At 45.7% G+C, this 23,276-nt stretch overlaps 1 protein-coding gene across 1 annotated transcript; it reads right to left on the reverse strand.

The window, feature by feature from the left end:
* Positions 1-378: 378 nt before the first annotated feature.
* Positions 379-21,407, reverse strand: Spmip11 (sperm microtubule inner protein 11). The gene is made up of 4 exons (XM_059247733.1): positions 21,276-21,407; positions 4,317-4,436; positions 1,163-1,307; positions 379-551 (listed from the first exon to the last, which is right to left on the reverse strand). Exons 1-4 carry the CDS (start codon positions 21,352-21,354, stop codon positions 503-505), a joined length of 393 nt encoding a protein of 130 aa, XP_059103716.1. The 5' UTR covers positions 21,355-21,407; the 3' UTR covers positions 379-502.
* Between the last annotated feature and the right edge of the window lie 1,869 nt (positions 21,408-23,276).

A 23,276-nucleotide genomic window follows, 5' to 3' on the forward strand; every position in this document is an offset into this window, starting at 1 on the left:
GGTTGGGGTCAGAAGCAACAAAGCCTGGCGCAGCTGGCCAGCTCTTGTCCCTGGGATATCTGGGCCGATCTCATCTGCGACCTAATGGCTTCCTGTGGTTTTTCTGCCTTTCTGGATAAAGCGGCAGTGTCTTCAGAGGGCGTGGCCACTCTGGGTCTTTCAGCACCACGAGGACAAATGTGTCTTCCCAGATGTTTACTCTGACCCCTGTCAGGCATTAGGTCAAGACCTGTGTGGCTGTCCTTCCAGGGTTCGGGCCCCTTCACACCTCTCCGACCAAGATCTGGCCTCATCCAGAACCTCACACACCTGCTCTCGCAGGAGTCAGGGGCCCTGGGGTAACTCCCCGGCCTCCCACACCCAGTGTGAGGCGGTGTCTTAGTTCTGTTTGTTTATTGTGCTTCCTCCCCCTCCGTTCCCGATTCAGCCTGAGGACTGGGCCGTCCTGAGGACTGGGCCGGCGTCACTCCTCCTTGCCCTCCGTCCAGAGCATGCACCCTCCTCAGTATAGAGTGAAGGTCTTATCGTTGAGAATAGAATGATCCATATATCTGGAAGAGAGAGAAAGTGTCTCAGATTCAGCCAGGCCAGGCTAAAGGGAAGGGAGCATCCTTAAAAATGGTCCACACTGCTGCCTCTGCGCAGAATGGGCAGGGGTGGGGGTGGGGGATGAAGTAGGGCTACCGAGGAGGACTGAGTCTAGTGGATGCTGGTGGGCGTAGAAACATCCTCAGGAGCCCACAGGAATGCTGGAGACGTTGATTCTGTGCCTGTTCAGAAGTCTCTCACCCATCAAGCAAAGCAGACAGATCTCAAACTATACTGTGTGGAGACCACACTGCCCAGGGTCTGAGGCCCACGCTCCCTGATAAGCCTCAGATCTCTTCTATTCTCTGATACCCACCCCCCTGTTTCTGAGACAGGGTCTCTCTATGCAGCTCTGGCTGTCTTGGAATTCTCTATAGATCAGGCTGGGCTTGAACTCACAGATCACAGAGATCGGACTGCCTTTGCCTCCTGAGTGCTGGGATTAAAGTTGTGCATCACCACACCCAGCTTACTATCAGCTCTTTAAGTGGAGTTGAAACATACTATGGGTTTCAGTGAGGGCAGGGGGAGAGAACTTTCCCCAGTCTCCCACCCTGACCCTTCTCAGCCTAACCTGGTCATTGGGCTTTTAATGAGACAATGGCGTGGACCCTGCATCCATGGGATGGTTTCCTCTGGACGCACTCCTGGATTTTGGGGCCGCCAGAAGCTGAAGTTCTGAGCATCAGTCACTGGGACTCTGAAGACCTGATTGGGGACTGATTGGGTGGGAAGAAAGGCAGGTTATTGAATTTCTCCAGATTCACTTGTTCTTCTGTCTCAGGATAAAAAGCGCCGCCCAGCAACTTGCTGTGACCGGTGGAAGAGGTCCTGGGAATGTGTTTACCAGACCCTACCTCACTTCCAGATTCCAGCATCTCACACACTGCATGGTCAGATGGTTTAGTCTTGGTTTTTCCTGTTGCTAGTTAAGCCTATCTCTAAGATGTCCCAAGATGGTGGGAAAATAAGTAGTCAACCCACTGAGATGTGTACAAGATGGATCTACTGATTCAAGTGGTATTTGTTTGTTTTTATTTTTCAAAAAGGGATTTCTCTGTGTAACAGGCCTGGATGTCCTAGAACTCTCTCTGTAGACCAGGCTAGCCTCGAACTCACAGATATAGACCTGCCTTTGCCTCCCAAGTGCTGGGATTAAAGGCGTGCGCCGCCGCCGCCGCCGCCGCCGCCGCCGCCGCCACCACCACCCAGTTAAAATGTCTTTTCTGAATCATTCTCTCCCATTTCATTTCCCTTGTCTGAAATAATGCTTTCCTTTGCTCATTCCCTGAAACTAACCGATGATACCACCCCACTTTGAGATACCACCCCACTTTGAGATACCACCCCACTTTGAGATACCACACACAGCTGTTACAAGTTCCTGCTGCTCAAGACACTGTATAAGGTGTGTGTGTGTGTGTGTGTGTGTGTGTGTGTGTGTGTGTGTGTGTGTGTGAAGGTGCACCTATACAGGTACATGTGTGTGCAGGTATATACATGGAGGCCAGAGGTTCCCAAGGAGCCATCCAGAAAAGTCTGTCACTAGAACCCAGGGCTCAGTGATTAGGCCAAGTTGGCAGGGCAGCCAACAGGCCCTAGAGATACCCCTGTCCCCTCCACAGCTCTGGAGTCGTGAGTGTGCATTTCCGTGCCTGGCTTTTTACATGGGCGTTAGGGATCAAATGCAAGTCCTTATGCTTGCTATATAAACCCCTTACTAACTGAGCAGTCTCCTTAGGGTGTGTGTGTGTGTGTGTGTGTGTGTGTGTGTGTGTGTGCACGAGTGTGCAGCTGTGCCCACTCCTTCCTGTGTGTGTGTGCAAGTGTGCTCACTTTCCTCTGTGTGCACATGAGTGTGCAGGTGTGCCCACTCCTTCCTGTGTGTGTGTGTGCAAGAGTGTGCAGGTGTGCCCACTCCTTCCTGTGTGTGTGTGCACAAGTGTGCAGGTCTGCCCACTCCTTCCTGTGTGTGTGTGTGTGCAAGAGTGTGCAGGTGTGCCCACTCCTTCCTGTGTGTGTGTGTGCACAAGTGTGCAGGTCTGCCCACTCCTTCCTCTGTGTGTGTGTGTGTGTGTGCACATGTGTGTGCAGGTGTGCCCACTCCTTCCTGTGTGTGTGGAGACCAGAGGCTGATGTTGGATGTCTTCCTCTGTTGCTCTCCACCTAATGTTTTTACATTTTATTTACTTATCTTGGTTTTTGAAACAGGATCCCTACATGACCCTGGTTGTTCTGGATCTCGCTCTGTAGACCAGGCTGGCCTCGAACTCACAGAGATCCTCCTGCCTCTGCCTCCTGAGTGCTGAGATTAAAGGCGTGTGCTGCCACGCCCACCAATTTTCATATTTTTAAGGTCAAATTATGGCCTAATATTTTCTGGTTTGCTCTGTAGTCTTGGGAGTTTTTTAAGTCCTCAATTCATTGATGAAATGTACCATTTTTACTTCGTTCTTTCCCTATTAGTTAATAATACGTTTGAGATGATTTTTTGCTATTAGAAACAACTTAAGTGCCCCCCCCTTTTTTTTTACCTTTGCCTGTTTTGATCTCTAAAGTTTTTTAGTTTAATTTCGGCCTCTAATCTCAGCTGCCTGGAAGGCTGAGACCGGGGGACCACAAGTTCAAGCCTGAGCAATTTAGTGAAAGCCCATCTCAAAGTAAAAATATAAAGAAGGGCTGGTGATATAGCCTAGTGGTAGAGTGAAATGCATTGAAAGACCGTGCCCAGAACAGGGTTGCGGGGACCTAATTTGAAATAGTTACAGAGTCACAGAGATATGAGAAATATTACTGGGAGATTCCCTGACCCTTAGTGGTGACATTTACAGGACCATAGTACCCTGCCACAATTGGGACATTAATACACAAAGACAATACAAGAGGATTCCAAGCTGTCTTGGATTGTAAGAGATCCCAAACATGCAGAGCTGCCGTTCTGTAGCCTCTGGTACAGTGACCTGTTCATTTCTGGACCCTTGTCACTGTAAGACTACTAATTACTTAAGTGGAATGCAGATTGTGACCTTTTAGGGGTTGTCCTTTTCTAATGAAGCAAAATCGGAATTTACTAGAAGAGGGAGGGACGCATGTAAGGGAAGGAGGGGTAGAGTCCTGGGAATGGCTTTCTCTGTCTTTCTTTTTTAATTTGTGTATGCATGTGTGTCTGTTGAATGTTTACCACATGAGGGAGCCTTGGAGGCCTAAAGAGTGTCAGATCTCCTGGGGCTGGCATTACAGGCAGTTGTGAACTGTCATGTGGGTGCTAGGAACTGAACTCTGCTCCTGTGGAAGAGCAGCAAGCACTCTTAACCACTGAGCCACCTCTTCAGCCCCAGGAATGGCTTTCTTCAGAGAACACAGTTCCTGGAAGGTTCCTACATCAGACTGCGTGCATTGAGAGCCTGTCCTACCTGCTTTTCCAGAGTTAAAGGGCTCCCATTTTCTAGTGCTTGGGAGAGGTTAACCGGCCAAAGGAACATCCCCAAGGTCACCCAACTTGTTTGGTGTTTCAGCTCAGTTCAAATTACTGGTGCTGGCTCTACTCCTCAGCTGGTGCAGTGTGACAATAACTGAGTACTTTCATTGTCTCAGCTTTGTGTCATCGTCCTCACAATTCTGGGAAGACGTAAAACAGGACAGCATCCCCTCTTCCATAACCATATGACACCCTAGTCACTCTTTAGGGACTCAGGCTCATTTCGTGTTTTCCGCGCCAAGGTACTTACATGTTTTTAACAACGTCTTCCGTACAGCTTCCTGGTACCTCTCGTGGCTATTCTGGTGTACGGAATAATTACCGTCTGTTGAGATAATCGGGGGAAACCTAGACACTCCATCCTTCTGGTCTGAAATAAGAGGGCTTATCTTGAGTACTTGGCAAATGGGGCTACTTTATTCTTTGATTTCCTGGTCTCCATGCCAACTAGGTGCAGAGCAGGGATCTTTCCTAGCTCCTGACATTCAATTCGCAGCATCCCAGGAGTCAAGTTATCAAGCCTGAGATAAGGGGGAGGGAGGAAGAACTCTGTGTTTACAAGAATCCTTCCTCATTTCTCTCTGATTCCCAGATTTTAAGTGGCTTCCTACAGGAAGGACTTGGGATTCTGGCCAGGTATTTAGGACTAGTGTAGGTGAAAAAAAAAATGGCTTCTTATCTGGGTGCAGACTCTCCCGAGACTGACATGTTTATAGAACTTCAAATGGTTTGAAAGGGGAAGTTATTGTTAAGTCCTGGAGGATAAGCAGTTCCTTGGCCCGAGCAGAATTAGGAAGGTACTTCAGGCTGCAGGATGGCGAGTGTTTCAGAAGTGTAGGAGAGTGAGGAAGCTTTCTGTTGATTGGAACCTGGAGTGCTAGGTGATATGGAGGACGGGTGTTTGGGGGACCTGGGAAGGTTGTGTAGTGGGAGACGGTGTTCATCATGTTCGGGGATTAGCTCTTAGAAAGCAGACATCTCACAGAAGACCAGCTCTACCTCCCCTGGCCTCTCAAGGCAAGGTGTGACAGGCTAGCCTTAAACACATCTGGATTTTACTTCTCTTCTGAGACAGCATCTCACTGTGTAGACCAGGCTGGCCTTGAACTCACACAGATCTGCCTGTTTCTGCCTCTTGAGTGCTGGGATTTAAGGCACGGTCTCTATTTTGAGGTAAAGATGAGGTTGCAAGGAGTTTTTGCTAGAGATGGTCACCCACCAGGGGCAGTGGTGTGGCATCTCTTTTCTCCCAGCGGCACACAGAACTGTGTCCTCGGAGCTAGCAGTGCCCACCGTAATGCCCAGGGCGGTAGTGTCTGCACCTCAGAACCCTGAAGAGGAGCGGGTTGTGACAACTTGAAGGTGGAGAACAGCACGGCTTGGTCAAGGGGTAACAAGGAGGGTGTTGTCTAGGGTTGCTCCAAGATGTCCACCCATGTTGTCACCCAAGCCGTAAAGAGGGGCTAGGCCCCTTCTCCCCTAGCCAGGCTCCCAAGACCCAGCTCTTCATCTTCTGTTCTAAGCGTCTCTGTTCTGTTTCACAGAGCCGTGACTCAGACCCACTCCATCCGATTTTTACTTTCTTTCTTATTAGTGTTTGTCAGGGACTAGATCGGTATTTACCATTCTCTCTGGAAACTGTTGAGGATCGCTGACTCATCTCAAGGGGGAGGGTGCTACTTCTGCTGTGGAGTTCTTTCCCAACTCCTGATGGTTTCCCTCTTTCCTTCCTTGACCTCACTCATTCATCCTCTCTCTCTCCTCCCTTCTCCTTTCTGTCCTCCAAAGTCGATCTTGAACGTTCTAGAACTGACGATACCACCAGAGGGAGGCCCAATTTAAATGTCCCCTCTGTAAAGCTGAAGATGTAAGAGGGGTTGGCAGTCTTGAAAGCTTTGTAAGAGTGCCATTCTGGGTCGGGCCGGCTGCGGTGGCGGCGGTGGTGGTGGTGGTGGTGGTGGTGGTGGTGGTGGTGGTGGTGCACGCCCTTAATCCCAGCACTAGGGGGGGAGGGGGGAGGCAGAGCCAGGTGGATCTCTGTGAGTTCAAGGCCAGCCTGGTCCACAGAGTGAGATCCAGGACAGGCACCAAAACAACTATACAGAGAAACCCTGTCTCAAAAAAAAAAAAAAAAAAAAAAAAAGAAAAAAAAAAAAAAAAAAGAGTGTTGTTCTGGGGATCCTGGCCTGAAGCAGGCACTGATCTGTACTTAATCGTAGGTTCCAGCAATGAGGGGTCATTTCCTGGAAATGGTATCATTTGAGCCTGGTTGTTCAGTTGTAGGCAAAGTAAAAGTAGCAATATGTCCGTGGACAAATAGCGGTGGATTGAGGAGTGATAGCAGGCGTATTTCTAGTGGGTGTCGGGATCTGGGTTGAGAGTAAATTATGGTTCTAAATGCAGGTGACAGCAAGAGTGCCGTCTGGTCCTTAGGCGTCAGACTGTTCTTAAGATACAACCAGATGATGTTCTCTGTGATTTCGAAGAGTTCAGGCTGCAGGCTCTCGGCTTCCCATATGGACGGCAGCTATGTCTGGAGTCTGCTCCCCAGTCTCACCCACTTGGATGCCTGCCACTTGAGTCAAGCATACACTTTGCTCCTCGGGTTGGTTTGATTTTGTCTTCCATTTTTCTTTTTGTCAAACTGGGAGATATGCTTGGTAACTTATAGCTTCCCACCATAAATGCCCAGGTTTGAAAAGGCGCCTGCGGTGAAGGGTGGGTAAGAACCATGTCATGGTTACCGAGCAATGTTCTCTGTAAAGGACATGATGCATAAACTCCACTGTGATGGGGGAGCTGAATCAACATCTCGTTGGCAGGTGGTATAACAGTTCTTCACACAGCTAATTGATGCTGTCCTGAACGGTGCTTGGGAAATAGTAATGACTGTAAATAGCTTCTTTTAGAACTGGGCCATAAGTTGGGGTCACCATAAAAACCACATTTAATGCTTTGACTGCACTTTGGAGACATCCTTGGTAATATGAGAGTATGTGGGTGGACCTTGTACTCATCCTAATTAATGTTGCAGAGTTTTTGGTACTATAGGGCGTCCTATGAGCCAGGGATGGTCCTAGAATCTAGTTATCCATACCTTGTCTCCATGCCTCTGTTGGAACCAGGGCTGGTTGGCTCCAATGTTTTCAGTTGAAGAATACAGACTCAGTGACTCCTTGAAGTCTGACGTATAGACGAAGGGTGGGTTCCAGATTCTTGGGTCATAATGATGTATCCAGCACATTATTTGCAATAGTCTTGGCATGCTGGTTTACATAATACCTCTTGACTAGAAATTCATACAATATCAGAATGAGAGAAAATGCTATGGGATTGTACGTAAAAACACAATGACTTGGGGGCTGGAGAGATGGTTCGGTGGTTAAGAGCACAGACTGTTCTTCCCGAGGACCGGGGTTCAATTCCCTGCACCTATATGGTGGCTCACGACTGTCTAACTCCAGTTCTAGGGATGCAGCACCCTCACACAGACATACATGAAGACAAAACACCAATGCACATAAAACAAACAAACAAATAAACAAAATACAATGACTACTGAGCTGCCTGGCTGGCCTAGCAGTTATGAGCGTTAGCTTGCTGTACTAACCCTTGCTGTGCTGAACACATGAGAACCAGAGTTCATATCCTTACACCCACAAAAAGGCTGGGTATAGCCCCATGCATGCCTGTAACTCCAGCACTGAGGGGATAAAAATGGGGTCATTCATACTTGCTGGCTGCAATCCTCATCAAAAAGTGGGAGCTCCAAATTCAACAAGAGACCCTGCCTCAAAGGAACAGGGTAGAGATAGAACATCCAGTGCCCTCCTCTGGCTTCCATGTGAACACAGGCATGCTCATTAATACATACATGTATGCATACCATATACATCTAGACCACACATATGGTACACAAATATTTTTTTTTTAATTTGAGAAACGAGGGGGCTGGAGAGATGGCTTAGCGGTTAAGAGTCACTGGCTGCTCTTTCAGAGGACCTGGGTTCAATTCCCAGCACCCTCAGGGCAGCTCACAACTGTCTGTAACTCCAGTTCCAGGGGATCTGACACCCTCACACAGACATATGTACAGGCAATACACCAATGCACATAAAATAAAAATATAACCTTTAAAAAAGAAAAAATGACCCCCACCTACAAGGTCATATCAAATGGAAGTATTAAATCCTTGAAATTGACCTGGGCATATTAAGATGGTTTGCTGAAGTATGTTCAGAGGACTGTTTTGTACTTACTGTCTCCCTGATGTGAGGTAATTGCCTGTGCTTTGGGAGGAAGTGGACATGAGCCCAGGGAACCAGATCCTCAGGGTATGTTTGCCATATGGGGCCAGTTCCTTTGTATCTTTAGAGGCAGGCCTGCTGATTCTGAGTGTAGGAAGGCAGATGGGGCATGAGCGGTACACAGACTTAGTGCTTCAGACGACTTAGGTAAAGTGGATTTTCTAGAGATCAAGAGGGCTAATACGAATGCACCCTGCACAGCTCTGCAAAGGAGAAGCCATTATTTTACAAAAGGAGACAGAGGCACAGAGAAGTTTAGTCATTTGCCTGAGGTCACAAACTCACACGTGGCAGAAACATGAGTTTAACTTGAGTAGCTCCGGGGACCTGACTCTTCCTGACCATACACAACCGCTCCTTGAACTAGCTCCATCAAGGCTTCCAGGAGAGATGGAGAACTTGGACAGAAGCTATCGGTCCCCTTCCAGATGTGCACAGCTGATTGGGGGTGGGAGCTTCAGCAAGTGTGTCCGCTCACCTGGAACAGACTTGAGTTGGATAGGGGATATGACATCATGGCCTTAGCCTTTCTGAATGTAGGATGTAATTCCTAAAGTCAGCATTGGAAGCAGAGAGGACCGGGACTGAGTTGACCACTCTCCTAGTGCGTTGTTGGGTCAGCCCCACCGGGGAAGAGCAGTGAGGCAAGGTTGAGCCTCTGTAGGAAAAGTGGCCTAGAACAAAGTCACCAGCGTGGAAGTGGGCCCATTCTAGAGGCTTTAACACTGGTTGGGAAATGCAGGAACATCTCCCCATCTGGTTTCCTGGGGATGAAATTTAGTGGCCCATAGCAGTTACAAGTATGTCTAGGTTTGCAAGACACAGTTCCGTACAGTCGTTCTATACATTACAAAAGCAGAGGGTCTCTGGCCAAGTGCATTGTTGGCTGAGAAGCTGCGCCATGCATGTTTGACAAGCCAGAACTACAGTGCCCTCTGCTGGAGTATACAGTTGGCACAGCCTGTCTCCCAGTTTATCTCGTCACCAAGATAGGAGAAAGACCAAGAAGCCTGGAAGATTAAGCAGAGGACATGGCAGGCAGGATTAGAAAAGTATCTCCTTCCTTCCCTCTGCCCCTCTCCGTGTGTGTGTGTGTGTGTGTGTGTGTGTGTGTGCGCGCGCGCGCGCACGCGCGTGCGTGTGTGTGGGGGGCGGTCAAGGGACAACCTTGGGTGTCAGTTCTTGCTTTACACCTCGTTAGAGACGAGGTCTCTCTTGTTCACCTCTGCATATGCCAGGCTGACTGAACCACACGCTATCACAGATTCTCCTGTCTCTGCCGTAGGGGTGATAGGAGTGTGCCCGGCTGTAGCAGACTTTTATGGGGAATCGAAGCTCAGGTCATTAGGTTTTCCTTACAGCGCTTTACCCACAGAGCCATTTCCCCAGTCCATTTATATTCTACATGTAAACAATCAAGTTACATGTGTCCTAGAACTCACTGCATAGCCGGATTGCCCTTACAGTCTTTCCTGTCTCAGCCTCCTAAGCGCTGGGATTACAGGCATGAGTTATCATCACACATGGCTCACACTGTTTAATCTCTAGAACAAAAAGGTAGACGTTATCTCCATTTACAGGTGAGGGAGCGGAAGCGTGGCAAATTTGTATCGTGTTAGCCCTTTCACACTACACCACTCTGGGTACCTGATGGAACCCTGGCTGCCACTAAAGAGAGATGGAAGAAGGCTCCCTATCACCTTTCGTCTTTGGTTTGAATATCTTAAAAAAAAAAAAAGATTTATTTTTGTTCTAGCTGTATGTGTGTGCCTGAGGGTATGGACACTGTGCGGTTTCCCTGGACACCAGAGGAGGACATCTGGATCTCCTGAAACTGGAGTTACAGACATTGTGAGCTGCCATGTGGGCGCTGGGAACTGAACTCAGGCAGCCAGCTCTCTTAACCACTGAGCTACCTCTCCAAGTGCTGTGTTTTTTTTTTAAATCAGGAGGAAAAGAAAGGAAGGATTCAGGGACTGGGGGAATATCTGACGGCATGCGTTGACTCATCTCTGTGAGTTTTCATTGTGACTATAACAAGGGAACGTTGAGGAACCTCTTTTGAGTTGAATGTTTAATACACTGACACCCACTAGGAAAGGAAAAAAAAAAACCAACCTTCAAAGAAAAAATTGTGATAAAAATATACCATGGTAGTAAGAGTGTTAGGGAAGCAGAGTGAATATTTATAGGTTCACTTACGTCGCTGCTGGTGAAGCCTGGCTGAGGGGCCAAGGCAGAATGTGACTGATCTGAGTTTGTAGAACAGACTGAAGAGCTAGTACAGGAGGTCAGGACAACAGTCAGGCTGCTTGGGTGGCAGTACATGCGTCCCTCTCAATGTGCAGGAAGTATGCGCTAGGTCCCTCAGTGAATGCCTGAAGCTGTGGACAGCACTGTATGTGCCCGCCATGCTTTTCCTGGAGGTACACATCTGGGATAAAGCTTAACTTACAGAGTATGCACAGGAAGAACTTAATAACTGACAATAAAACGGTAACAATATTCATTTGCACACACACACACACACACACACACACACACTCACACACTGCAAAAAGTCAAAGGTCAATGGGGGGAGTCTGTTCTCTCCTTCCACTGTGTGGGTCCTAGACATCAAACTCATATTGTGAGGCCCGGAGGCAAGCACATTTACCATATTTCTGGCTCCTGTTTGTTTATTCTTAATTTATAGATCGATCGGTCTGTCTATTCACCCTTTCATCTGAGGGAATTTTTAAAAAATGACATTTTTCTCCTTACCTCCAGGTATTACCCCAGGGGTAGAGATGCTGCTCTAGAGTGCATGTGAGAAGTCCCCAGAAGTATCCCCCAAACAACCCATTGTTAAGTATCATTCTAGAAAGTACTGTCACTCATAAAAGGACAGCAGTGACTTGACACAGGACAAAACCACCGCACACCTTTAGTGGCCAAAGCTAACACCACTAGTAATGTGGTAAAAGAACACCACGAGCCCCTGATGGGATGTTCTGATGCTGCTTCTCAGCCCTCACCCCAATGCTTAGACCAGATTTAATGATGAGAAACATCAGACAAACCCAGGTGTAGGAACGTTCTACAAAATGTCCTGCCTGTACTCTACAGAAATGTCAGTGCCGCAAAACAAAGGCAGTGGAACCATTTCACGTAGAAGGAGACCAAAGAGACGTGCTCGCTAGATGCAGAACTCAAGCCTTGATTAGACTCCTGGAGGAAACTTTTTGCTGTAAAGGACATAATGTGACAACTGGCAAAACAGGAATATTGGACTATAGATAGATGATAGGAGTGCTACAATTTGCTAAATATCTCTGCTGTGCATAGCTGTTCTTAAGAAATGCAAGGGCTGGAGAGATGGCTCAGCGGTTAAGAGCACCTGCTGCTCTTCCAGAGGTCTTGAGTTCAATTCCCAGCAACCACAGGGTGGCTCACAACCATCTGTAATGAGATCTGGTGCCCTCTTCTGGCCTGCAGGCATATATTCAGACAGAATATTGTATACATAATAAATAAATCTTAAAAAAAAAAAGAAATGCAAATAGGCAGGGTGTCATGGTCCACACCTTTAACCCTAGGGCTTCTGGGTCAAAGGCAGGAGGATCTCTGGGAGTTTGAGGCCAGCCTGGTTTATATAGCCAGTTCTAAAACAGCGGGGAATACATATTAAGACCTTGCCTCAAAAAGGAAAAGAGAGAGAGAGAGAGAGAGAGAGAGAGAGAGAGAGAGAGAGAGAGAGAGAAACAAAGACAACAAACAGAAATGTCTAGGGTAAAGAATATGAGAAACTTTTTTGTTGCTTTTGTTTCCTGACACAGGGTTTCTCTGTGTTATCTCTGGCTGTCCTGGAACTCATTCTGTAGACCAGGCTGGCCTCAAACTCACAGAGACCTGCCTGCCCTCTGCCTCCTGAGTGCTGGGATTAAAAGCGTGCACCACCACCCAGCAGGGATGTGTTTTTAACCTCAGATTCTGTAGTGGAGGATTCATCTAGATCTGAGCTATGTGAACACTCTTAACTCAGACTGTAATGGCCGCCAAGGAAGGCAGAGTGTGAAAGAGGCCAAGGGACAGGAATGGGAACTCTGCGAACACTTTGATGTCCTCAAACTGTAGAGGGGTAGGAGGTTCCTCCTGGGGAGCTGAGTGTGGGGGCATGGATCTTGGATCGTAATCACTGAGGACCGGCGCACAGTACAGGGCTGGAAATAAGAGGATCAATGTGGGATTCTTTTTTTTTTTTGTTTTTTTTTGTTTTTCGAGACAGGGTTTCTCTGTGTAGCTTTGTGCCTTTCCTGGAACTCACTTGGTAGCCCAGGCTGGCCTCGAACTCACAGAGATCCGCCTGGCTCTGCCTCCCGAGTGCTGGGATTAAAGGCGTGTGCCACCACCGCCCAGCCAATGTGGGATTCTTAATTTTCCTTCTCCTGTTTCATCCCAGTGTGCTAATAGTTCAGCAGACAACCAGGTGCCAGGAAATCCGCCACAGCACTCTCCCGAGACCTCAGGGATGGGATGGTGCTGCCAGTAAAGCCAGCACTTACCAACGGTCTAAATTCAATCCTGGGGACCCACATGGTGGAGGAGGAGAATGGACTCCCACACGAACTGTCCTCTGACCTCCACACCTTCTCTCCTTGACTAACAGCTTCTCCTGGAGCTTTTGAGTCAGCTTTTTTGCTTATGTTTATATTTATTATTATTATATGTGGTGGTATTGTGTTCCCCAAAATATTGTGTACCTTAATAAATTTATCTGGGGTCAGAGAACAGAAAAGCCACAAGATACTTAGGCTAGAAAATGTTAGCACATGCCTTTAATCCTAGCATTCCAGAGACAGAAATCCCTCTGGATCTCTGTGAGTTCAAGGCTGCATTGGAAACAGCCAGGCATGGTGACTCACACCTTTAATCCCAGAAAGCAGCCTTTAATCCCAGGGAGTAGTGGTAGAAAGCAGAAAGGTTTATAAGGCGTGAGGACCAGAAACTTAGAAGCATTTGGCTGGTTAAGCTTTCAGGCTTTGGAGCAACACAGTTCAGCTGAGAGCCATTGGGATGAGGACACAGAGGCTTCCAGTCTGAGGAAACAGGACCAGCTGAGGAATTGGCAAGGTGAGATAGCTGTGGCTTGTTCTGTCTCTCTGATCTACCAGCATTGAACCCAATACCTGGCTCTGGGTTTGTTTTATTAATAAGACTCTCTAAGATTTCTGCTACATCATATTTCTTTTTTTGTTGCCTGAGCTATTTCATGGCCCCCAGAAAAAGTTTTAAGTAACCATTATAGCATATTGCTATAAATGTTGATTCCTGTTAGCTATTATTAATCTCGTGCTGTGCGAACTTACAAAGTATCATTTATAACAGGTGAAGCTTATGTATGCATGGAAAAAGCATCATATGTAGGGTTTGCCCTGGAGATCTTGACTCCATCTCCTAGATGAGTAGAAACTACAGCAATAACCAAGTCAAGGATCTCTGCTGCCTTCTGATCGCCTTCCATCCCAAAGGTGTGCTTACTCCTGTGGTGATATTGTGTTCCCCAAAATATTGTGCACCCTGATAAACTTATCTGGGGTCAGAGAACAGAAAAGCCACTAGATATAGAGGCCAGAAAATGGTGGCACACACACCTTTAATCCTATCACTTGGGAGGCAGAGATCCATCTGGATCTCTGTGAGTTTAAAGCCACACTGGAAACAGCCAGGCATGGTGATTCACATCTTTAATCCCAGGAAGTGATGGCAGAAAGCAGAAAGGTATATAAGGTGTGAGGACCAGGAACTAGAGCTGGTTAAGCTTTTAGGCTTCTGAGCAACAGTTCAGCTGAGATTCATTCTAGATAAGGACTGAGAGGCTTCCAGTCTGAGGAAACAGGATCAGCTGAGGAATTGGCAAGGTGAGGAAGCTTTGGCTTGTTCTGCTTCTCTGATCTTCCAGCATTCACCCCAATACCCAGCCCCAGGTTTATTTTTATTAATAAGACTCTTTAAGATTCATGCTACATACTCCCTCTTGGTGTGGTGACTCTCTTCTAAGTTGTGATAATTAACTTTCTACCACTGCCATCAAATGCTCGAGATAATCAACTTATAAAGAGAAAAGGTTTTATTTTGGCTCTTGGGTTTGGATGTACTGGTCCATGATTACTTGACTGTGGATCCCCTTGGTGAGGTAATACATTATGGCAGGCATACAGAGTGGAGCAAAACCACTTACCTCATTGCTAAGGAGCAAAAGAGGAAGAGACAGGGATCCCATAATCCCTTTGAGCACTCCCAATGACCTAAAGACTTCTATTAGTCACCTCAAAGGTTCAGTCATCTCTCCATAGTACCACCCAGAGGGACATTTAAGACCCAAGCAACAGTGTGATAGAAAAGATAAACGTGACCATTATTTCTGAGACTAGATCATAAAAACTCATTTGTGTTCTTTCGACTGTATGTCTATCATCCATCTGTCTGTCCATCCATCAATCTATCCATCATTCATCATCTTTCTTCTTTCTTTCTTTCTTTCTTTCTTTCTTTCTTTCTTTCTTTCTTTCTTTCTTTCTTTCTTTCTTTCTTTTCTTTTCTTTCTTTCTTTCTTTCTTTCTTTCTTTCTTTCTTTCTTTCTTTCTTTCTACCAATCATCTGTCTATCATCCATCTGTCTGTCCATCTATCCATCCATCCATCCATCCAATTCTCTCTCTCTCTCTCTCTCTCTCTCTCTCTCTCTCTCTCTATATATATATATATATATATATATATATATATATATACCATATCAAGGAAAAGTTGGCTGCCATAGAAACACTCAGGCAAGCTGGCTGGTGGTGGCGCACGTCTTTAATCCCAGCACTAGGGAGGCGGAGGCAGAGGCAGGTGGATCTCTATGAGTTTGAGGCCAGCCTGGTCTACAGAGTGAGTTCCAGGACAGGCTCCAAAGCTACACAGAGAAACCCTGTTTTGAAAAAACAAAAAACAAAAAACAACAAAAAAAAAAGAAAGAAAAGAAAAAGAAACTCAGGAAGCCTATGGTGTGGCCCATATGGAGAGAAACTGAATTGTCTTGTTAATTGCTAGAGAGGCTTTGGCCTCCAGACATCTTAGCAATAGCTCCTTCTGTCCAGCCCCAACTCTGGCCACATAAGATTGCTGTTCCTAATATCCTGCCTGCAGCCATTAAGAAAGACCCTGGGGGCTGGAGAGATGGCTCAGAGGTTAAGAGTACTGACTGCTCTTCCAGAGGTCCTGAGTTCAATTCCCAGCAACCACATGGTGGCTCACAACCACCTGTAATGAGATCTGGTGCCCTCTTCTGGCCTGCAGGGACACATGCAGGCAGAATACTGTATACATAATAAATAAATAAATCTTTAAAAAAAAAAAAAAAGAAAGAAAGAAAGACCCTGTTGCAGAGCCTTTCAGCTAAGCTGCCTCTGAAACTGGGGAAATTGTGTTTATAGGTTTAAGTCTGTATGTTTTAGGTAAGTTGCTACACAGTAATAGATAGTAAACAGTGGCAGTTGGGAGATGATATTGAAGAAGCCAGACAATGAGTAAATAATAATAAAAATATGTAGGAAGATTTAATAAGTTAGATGATCAACTCGGGAGGTTCCATAGCTTATGAATGAGAACCTGAAAAAGGTAGGAGTGAGGGGACAATAAAAAGGAAACACAGTTCCTCAGGAAAGAATGTCATGGATTTTTAGGATGGAAGAGCCACGACTGTCTGTCACAATGCATGAAAAAGGGCTGCACTACATTCCATTACAGTTTTTCAGAACACGAGTGACTAGAAATCAAGACCTTTTAGAAAGAAAGGCATCTAGCTAGAGGAGTAATGTAGTGGGTAGCCATTCCAGCTTTGTTCTGGAAGTTCCAACCCCCATTGAGACTTCGGCAACTGTCACGCCTACAAGGCGGGGCCAAGAGAGGCGCCTGGGGACCTGAGATCCGGATCGGGGAACGCTCTCTTGGTTCCAGGACGCTGGATGGTGGAGGTAGACAGAGGAGAGCTCCAGAGAACATCACTGGACTGTGATACACCTTCCCCAGACCCCGCGACCTACCTATCCCTTAATTTGTAAGTTACGCCATTAAATAAATCTCCTTTTAACTACGTGGAGTGGCCTAAATAATTTCACCAATAGAGTAAAGTTACCCCTTCAAAATTTCCCACCTAGAATTCTACATCTGGAGAAACTGTATGAGGCTTGAAGAAAGTCATTCTATGTTCATAAATATAACTCTTACGCATAAAGCAAATGGTTACTTATTAAACACTAGATAGTTGCTCTTGCAGAGGACCTGGGTTCAGTTCCTAGCATCTTCATGGTACCTAACAACTGTCTCTAATTCCAGTTCTAGAGGATCCAAAGCCTTCTTCTGGCTTCTGGCACACAAATCTATACATAGGCAAAATGCTCATACCCATAAAATAAAAACTAAAAAAAAATATTAAGTGGAAATCATCTGTCTGTATTTTTGTTTGTTTGTTTGAGACAGGGTCAGTCTGTTGGCCAAGCTTCACTTTGTAGCCCAGGCTGGACTTGAATTTGTGGCATCCAGCCAAGTCTCCTAAATTCTGGGATTACAGGTATGAGCCACACCTGGTTTCATATGTGCATGCATCTGTGTGTATGTGGTATATGAATATGTATACGTGTGTGTGTGTGTGTGTGTGAAGGCCAGAGGTCAACTTCAGGTATCTTCTTCTATTGCTCAGTCTTAATTTTTATAATTTAATTTTTTTGTGTATGCATGTTGTACCTGCATGTATGTCTGTGCACCTTTTGTGTGTCTGGCACCTGCAGAGACCGGGAAAGAGTGTTGGATCTGCTGGACTGGAGTTACAGATGGTTGTGAGCTGCCATGTGGGTGCTGGGAATTGAACCAGGTCCTCTGCAGAGCATCTCTGAGCCATCTCTCCATATCCCCCCACCTCAGTTTTTTTGAGACATAGTCTCTCAATGAACTTGGACCTCACCATTCCAGTTTGGGCTGGCTAGTGAGCCCTGCAGATCTGCTTGTCTCCATATCCCCCAGTGCTGGGTTTACAGCTGTGTTTTGCCTCAGTGTGTTATGTGGATGCTAAGGATTCAAATTCAGGTCCTTATGTTTTCACAGCAAACACTTTATCATGGTCAGCTCTCTCCTCAGCCTAGTCTGTATCTTAAGGGGGTACCTGGAATGTATAAAATTGGAGATGATGGAAGTAAGTAGTGGGCAGGAGTAATATATTTGAAGTCCAGTCTTTAGCCTTAAATTCTATTTAGGTCACCAATTTGGCCAAAGCTCTGGCTTCTGATACTACAACACCAGAATGGGTAAATAGGAGCATTCATAGAGGACTGTCCTCGTCAGGGTCACTATTGCTGATGAAACACCATGACCAAAGCAAGTTGGGGAGTAAAGGTCTTATTTGGCTTACACTTCCACATCATAGTCCATCATTGAAGGAGGTCAGGACATGAACTCAAACAAGGGCAGGGACCTGGGGGTAGGAGCTGATGCAGATGCCATGGAGGGTGCTGCTTACTGGCTTGCTCCCCATGACTTGCTCAGCCTGCTTTCTTATAGAATCCAGGACCACCTGCCCAGGGATGGCACCACTGACAGTGGGCTGGGCCCTCCCCCATAATTATTAATTAGGAAAATGTCCCACAGCCAGATCTTATGGAGGCGTTTTCTCAGTTGAGATTCCCTCCTTCCAGATGACTCTAGCCTGTGTCAAGTTGACATATTTTGTTGTTCTATGGCCCTAGCTTCCGCTTTTCATCATATTCGCCATTGTAACTGAGGACCAGCTTCCAATACTGCTGTTGCCAAATCTTTCCAGTCTTGTGGGGCAATTCTGTTCTGAGTTGCCCATGAATTTAATATCTGCTCCACATAGGGTGAATGAATACCATAAAAAAAGACTGCTTCTTTAAATCTCCTCAAAGCTAATATTTCTATAGGATTCCATTTAACTTCTTCATGACCTTGGGGGTACCTATTGTCTGCTGGTCATTCTTGTCTAGTAACTAGATAAACTAAGGTTGGTTTTCTAACAACTTTGGGCCACCCCTCTTCAGTTTTATCATGCAGTGACGCAGTAGGTTCTTGTCTAAATTCCTCTGTCTGTGTCTGAGTATTTTTCTTATTATCATTTATATGTCTTTCTAAGGCTTGTATCTTGTTAATCCACTTTTCATGTTTGGCACAAAAAAACCACTATGGCTATTAAAGATAAAATATGAATTACCAGACTGGTATTAATTATAATTGGTATTCTGTCAATCTCAGCTAAGTTGTTTATCTTTTCATTTTCTGCTTCTATTTTCAAGCCATCTGAAGTAGCACTATACAGGGTCCTAATTATAATATTTCTTATCCTTAACATGGGAAAGATTTTTCCTTTTAATATTACTTGACTTTCTCCTTGAGGACTTCCCAGGTGTCTTACCAAATCTGATGGTTTCTCAGTTTGTCCACAGCTAGCATGATTTCTCTGTCTGTGCCACGAGATGGAGCGCCAAATGTTTTTTTTTTTTTTTTTTTTTTTTTTGTTTTTTGAGACAGGGTTTCTCTGTGTAGCTTTGCGCCTCTCCTGGAACTCACTTGGTAGCCCAGGCTGGCCTCGAACTCACAGAGATCCGCCTGGCTCTGCCTCCCGAGTGCTGGGATTAAAGGCGTGCGCCACCACCGCCCGGCCCAAATGTTTTTTTAACAAAATCTCAATCATTTGATTTTACCAATAAAGTCTCAGGAGCCAGATGCTGGGGTGAAAGCCTGCTAGTTCAGAGGCAGAGAAAGCACCCAGCTGACCTTCCTCCTCCGCTAATGACCCAGAAGCCCTTCTCCTTCTACCTCTTCAATCACTCTCCTCAAACTGAGTGGCCCTCCCTTCTCCTTCCTGTGCGTCTCTCTATCCGTCCTCCTGACTCCCTCTTACTCTCTATGGCTTTTTCTTCATAATCCTGTGTTCACTTCCTGCCAACTGGTTGCTTGCTCCATCCACCTCTTGACCTATGGTTGATTTTATTTAATCCTGTTTACAATATTCAAGCAGAAAGCTCTTGGGTTAAAGGTGTGTGCTAGGGCTGAGCCACACCACAACTAGAAACAGGTTTTTCCAGTAAATAACACAATCTTGGGGTTCACAGTGTGATCAAGGATCCTGCAACATCTCTATGAGGCATGGCGGGCATTGTAAATATAATGCAGATCAAATATACACTCAAATCCTCCAGCAGTTCCCTATAAAATTAAAATAGTTCTCAATGTTGGTAGCATCCTCAATTAGCTGGCCTTGACCTTGTTTTCAAGGTCTGCTTCCTAGTGCCTACTTTACTCTTCATTGTGTCCAGGTCCTTGGAATTTACTTAATATGGATCTCAGTCTCCATTCCTTTTTCAGTGCTAATTCCCTTCTTGTTTACCTGATCTACTTCAATCAGCCTTTCACACTTGGTTCTGGAGACATTTCCATTCCTTTTTCAGTGCTAATTCCCTTCTTGTTTACCTGATCTACTTCAATCAGCCTTTCACACTTGGTTCTGGAGACATTTCCTGTGGGAATATCTTAAGTCTCCCTCTTGTTTTCCAAACCTTATAGTATCAGGTATTTACTCCTTTGAGGTTAACAGTCCATATTTAATTTAATCATATACTATATTACAAATTTTGTATGACTACTTATCTTCCTCATTAGAGAGTCAGCTACTCTATAGTTGTGATGGCTATTCTTGGTTTTCAACTTGATTATATCTGGAATGAACTACAATCCAGAAATGGAGGGCACACTTGTGATCTGGATCTTGAGACAAGAAGACAACATGCCTTTGATCTGGATCTTGAGGCTGGAAGACACAGGCCTTTAACCCAGATCTTGAGGTGGGAAGATACAGGCCTTTAATCCAGATCTTGAGGCTGGAAGACACAGGCCTTTAACCCAGATCTTGAGGTAGGAAGACTCAGGCCTTTAACCCAGATCTTGAGGCGGGAAGATACAGGCCTTTAATCCAGATCTTGGGGTGGGAAGACACAGGCCTTTAATCCAGATCTTGGGGTGGGAAGACACAGGCCTTTAATCCAGATTTTGGGGTGGGAAGACACAGGCCTTTAATCCAGATCTTGAGATGGGAAGACACACCTTTAATCTGGGCCACACCTTCTGCTGGAAGCCTGTGTAAGCACATCCATTCCTTCACTGGCATTGGAGTCTACTTCAGGATTCCAGCATACACTGAAGGGCAGCTGGGACACCCAGCCTCTTGGGACTGAGCCGCTACTTGGATTTCCATTCATAGCTAGTCATTGTTGGATTGGTTGTTGCAGCCTGCTAGTCGTTCCAATAAATTCCCTTTATATATGTATACACAGAGAGATTCATTCTGTAAGTTCTGTGACTCTAGAGAACACCGACTAATACAGTAGTAGAGGTCTTCTGTCCATCTTTGTACTCTTAGTCACCAACATAAAGCACAGACACACCATTAGTTGGTGCTTAATTAATGCTGGCTAATGAATTAGGTTTATTTGGTTGAAGAAACTATGTATCTTTTTTGTTTGTTTGTTTTTTTTCAAGACAGGGTTTCTCTATGTTGTTTTGGTGCCTGTCCTGGATCTCGCTCTGTAGACCAGGCTGGCCTCGAACTCACAGAGATCTGCCTGACTCTGCCTCCCAAAGAGTACTGGGATTAAAGGTGTGCACCACCACTGCCGCCTGGTTGAAACTATGTATCTTAAGAAGAAGATGAAATAACAAAGTGAAGCTGAATGGCTACTGTCCCGCTGTGTACATTTAACTATGGCAATAGTTGATAATGAAAGCTACATCTCTAAGCCTGCGAGGAAAGGAAATGACTAGGAAGTGTCTAGGAAAGGCAGGGCCCTCGGTCCCACTGCACTAAATTCTCCTTACTTGTTTCTTTGGTTGCGTTTCTCTTTTTAGACCGAAGAGACTGTTGGTATCCTAATAGATATAAGTTGAAGAAAGCCATCTCAGTGCCCCCTTCTCTTCAGAATGTCTACTCCGGAGCACTGGGTTCTAGTAACCATGGTAATGTCCTGAAGAATTACCATGGCTGACACTTCCTTTGTCCAGTGAGGCACAGGATTTATATGTCACCATGGAGTTGGCATTGAGTGGGCTAAATAATTTCAAGAAACTTGAGAAATCAAGTATCACTACCTTTTCCAAAGGGTATTTGTGTGGTGGTAGCGGCTCATGCTTTTAATCCCAGCACTCAGTAGGCAGAAGCAGATGGATCTCTGAGTTCGAGGCCAACTTGATGTACAGATCAAGTTCCAGGACAGGCAGAACTGTTACACAGAGAAATCTTGTCCTGAAAAACAACCATGACAACCAAAACAGTAATTTTTTATTCTTTGAAAATGTCATACATTTGTACAATGGACTTTGATCATAAACATCCTCTGCTGCTTCCCTTCAATGCCCCCAACGGCCTCCATCTTGTCTCCTTCACATCTAACTTCACTATGTAGCCCTGGCTGTCCTGGGACTCACTCTGTAGACCAGGCTGGCCTCGAACTCACAGAGATCTGCCTGTTTTGGCCTCCCGAGTGCTAGGATTAAAGGTGAGTGCCAAGATGCCTTGCCTGCTTATCAAGTTATTTTAAATTTCTAATCTGAAATTCCAAAATTCCACCATGAGTACCTGGTTCAGATGCTTCCAGATTTTGCTTTTCTTGTTGTTTTTCATGCTTGAACAGAACATAGTATGTAAGGCTCAGGTTTTACCTTTGGAGGGCTAGGCTTCAGAGATGTTCACTGTTTGCTGTCAGATTCGGGTGCTGGGGGCCAGCACCTCTCCGGAGGTCCTTGCCTTTGGTCTCCCCTGCTGTCTCCGGTTTTCCTCACTTTCTTCAGGTTTATCGTACTGCAAAAAGAGCTGTGTGTACGAGCAACAAGACAGTCTTGATCCTCCTTCCACAGGGTCTGAGTCTTGCAATTCTTTCAGTTGCAATCCTGTTATTATACTGGAATTTTATGATATGTCCATAAGATTGGAGGGCATGGGAGAAGCAGTGTGTAATTTTATTATTAGGTTGCTGCCCAGTCTTGTGTATGTAGTATGTGTGTGCACATGCATGTGAAGGCCAGAGGTTGACATTAGTCTCTTTCTCTATTGTTCTCCTATCTATCTATCTATCTATCTATCTATCTATCTATCTATCTATCTATCCATCCATCCATCTATCTATTTATTTTTGTGGGCTTTTTTTCGAGACAGGGTTTCTCTGTGTATCCTTGACTGTCCTGGAACTCATTCTGCAAACCAGTCTGGCCTCAAACTCAGAGATCCACCTGCCTTTACCCCCTGAGTTCTCTCTCTTCTCAGTTCTGGAATTACTGGTGTGGTGCCCAGTTTTTCGTCAACTCCTCAGCTAAAAGGGGAAGATCTTGTCTCATGAATCCTCAGATGGAATGCCCCTGAAAAAATAACAGTTTTTCTGACCCGGGTTCTCATCCTTATGCACAAGGACAACACCGACTGGCCATCTCTCCAGCTGGACTTCACAGTCTTCTAATGAGCTTGTTCCTCACTGGGCAGTGACCTGAAGTGTTTAATATTTCTGCCACTTTACATAGTAGAGCAAGGGTAGAGAAGACTGAAGTTGGCCAGTTCCTTTCTCTCATGGTTAGGCTTTGGTAAAAGTCAAGTTTTGTTTAATACTTTTCATGTGAGGGTCAGTGGGATGGCTCAGAGGGCAAAGGTGCTCGCCACTAAGCCTGACGACTTTGTGTTCAATCTTTGGATCCTATGGTAGAAAGAACACCTTGAAGTTGCCCTCCGACCTCTAGCCTTACACTGTGACATGTGCAAGCCTGCATATATAAGCACATGTACACACACTAATTTTTTTTGGGGGGGTGGTGTTTTTCAAGACAAGTTTTCTC

The sequence above is a fragment of the Peromyscus eremicus genome, chromosome 20 (genome assembly GCF_949786415.1).
Source record: "Peromyscus eremicus chromosome 20, PerEre_H2_v1, whole genome shotgun sequence".
NCBI lineage: Eukaryota > Metazoa > Chordata > Mammalia > Rodentia > Cricetidae > Peromyscus > Peromyscus eremicus.

What these genes read in the sequence shown, in the direction of transcription:
- Spmip11 (XM_059247733.1), bottom strand. Translation starts at nt 21,354, where the DNA reads ATGGCTTTCTTCAACTTATATCTATTAGGATACCAACAGTCTCTTCGG. An exon ending in AAACGCAACCAAAGAAACAA is followed by an intron (nt 4,437 to 21,275) that starts GTAAGGAGAATT and finishes CTCTTATTTCAG; the next exon opens with ACCAGAAGGATGGAGTGTCT. An exon ending in ATTAAAAGCCCAATGACCAG is followed by an intron (nt 552 to 1,162) that starts GTTAGGCTGAGA and finishes TCTCTCTTCCAG; the next exon opens with ATATATGGATCATTCTATTC.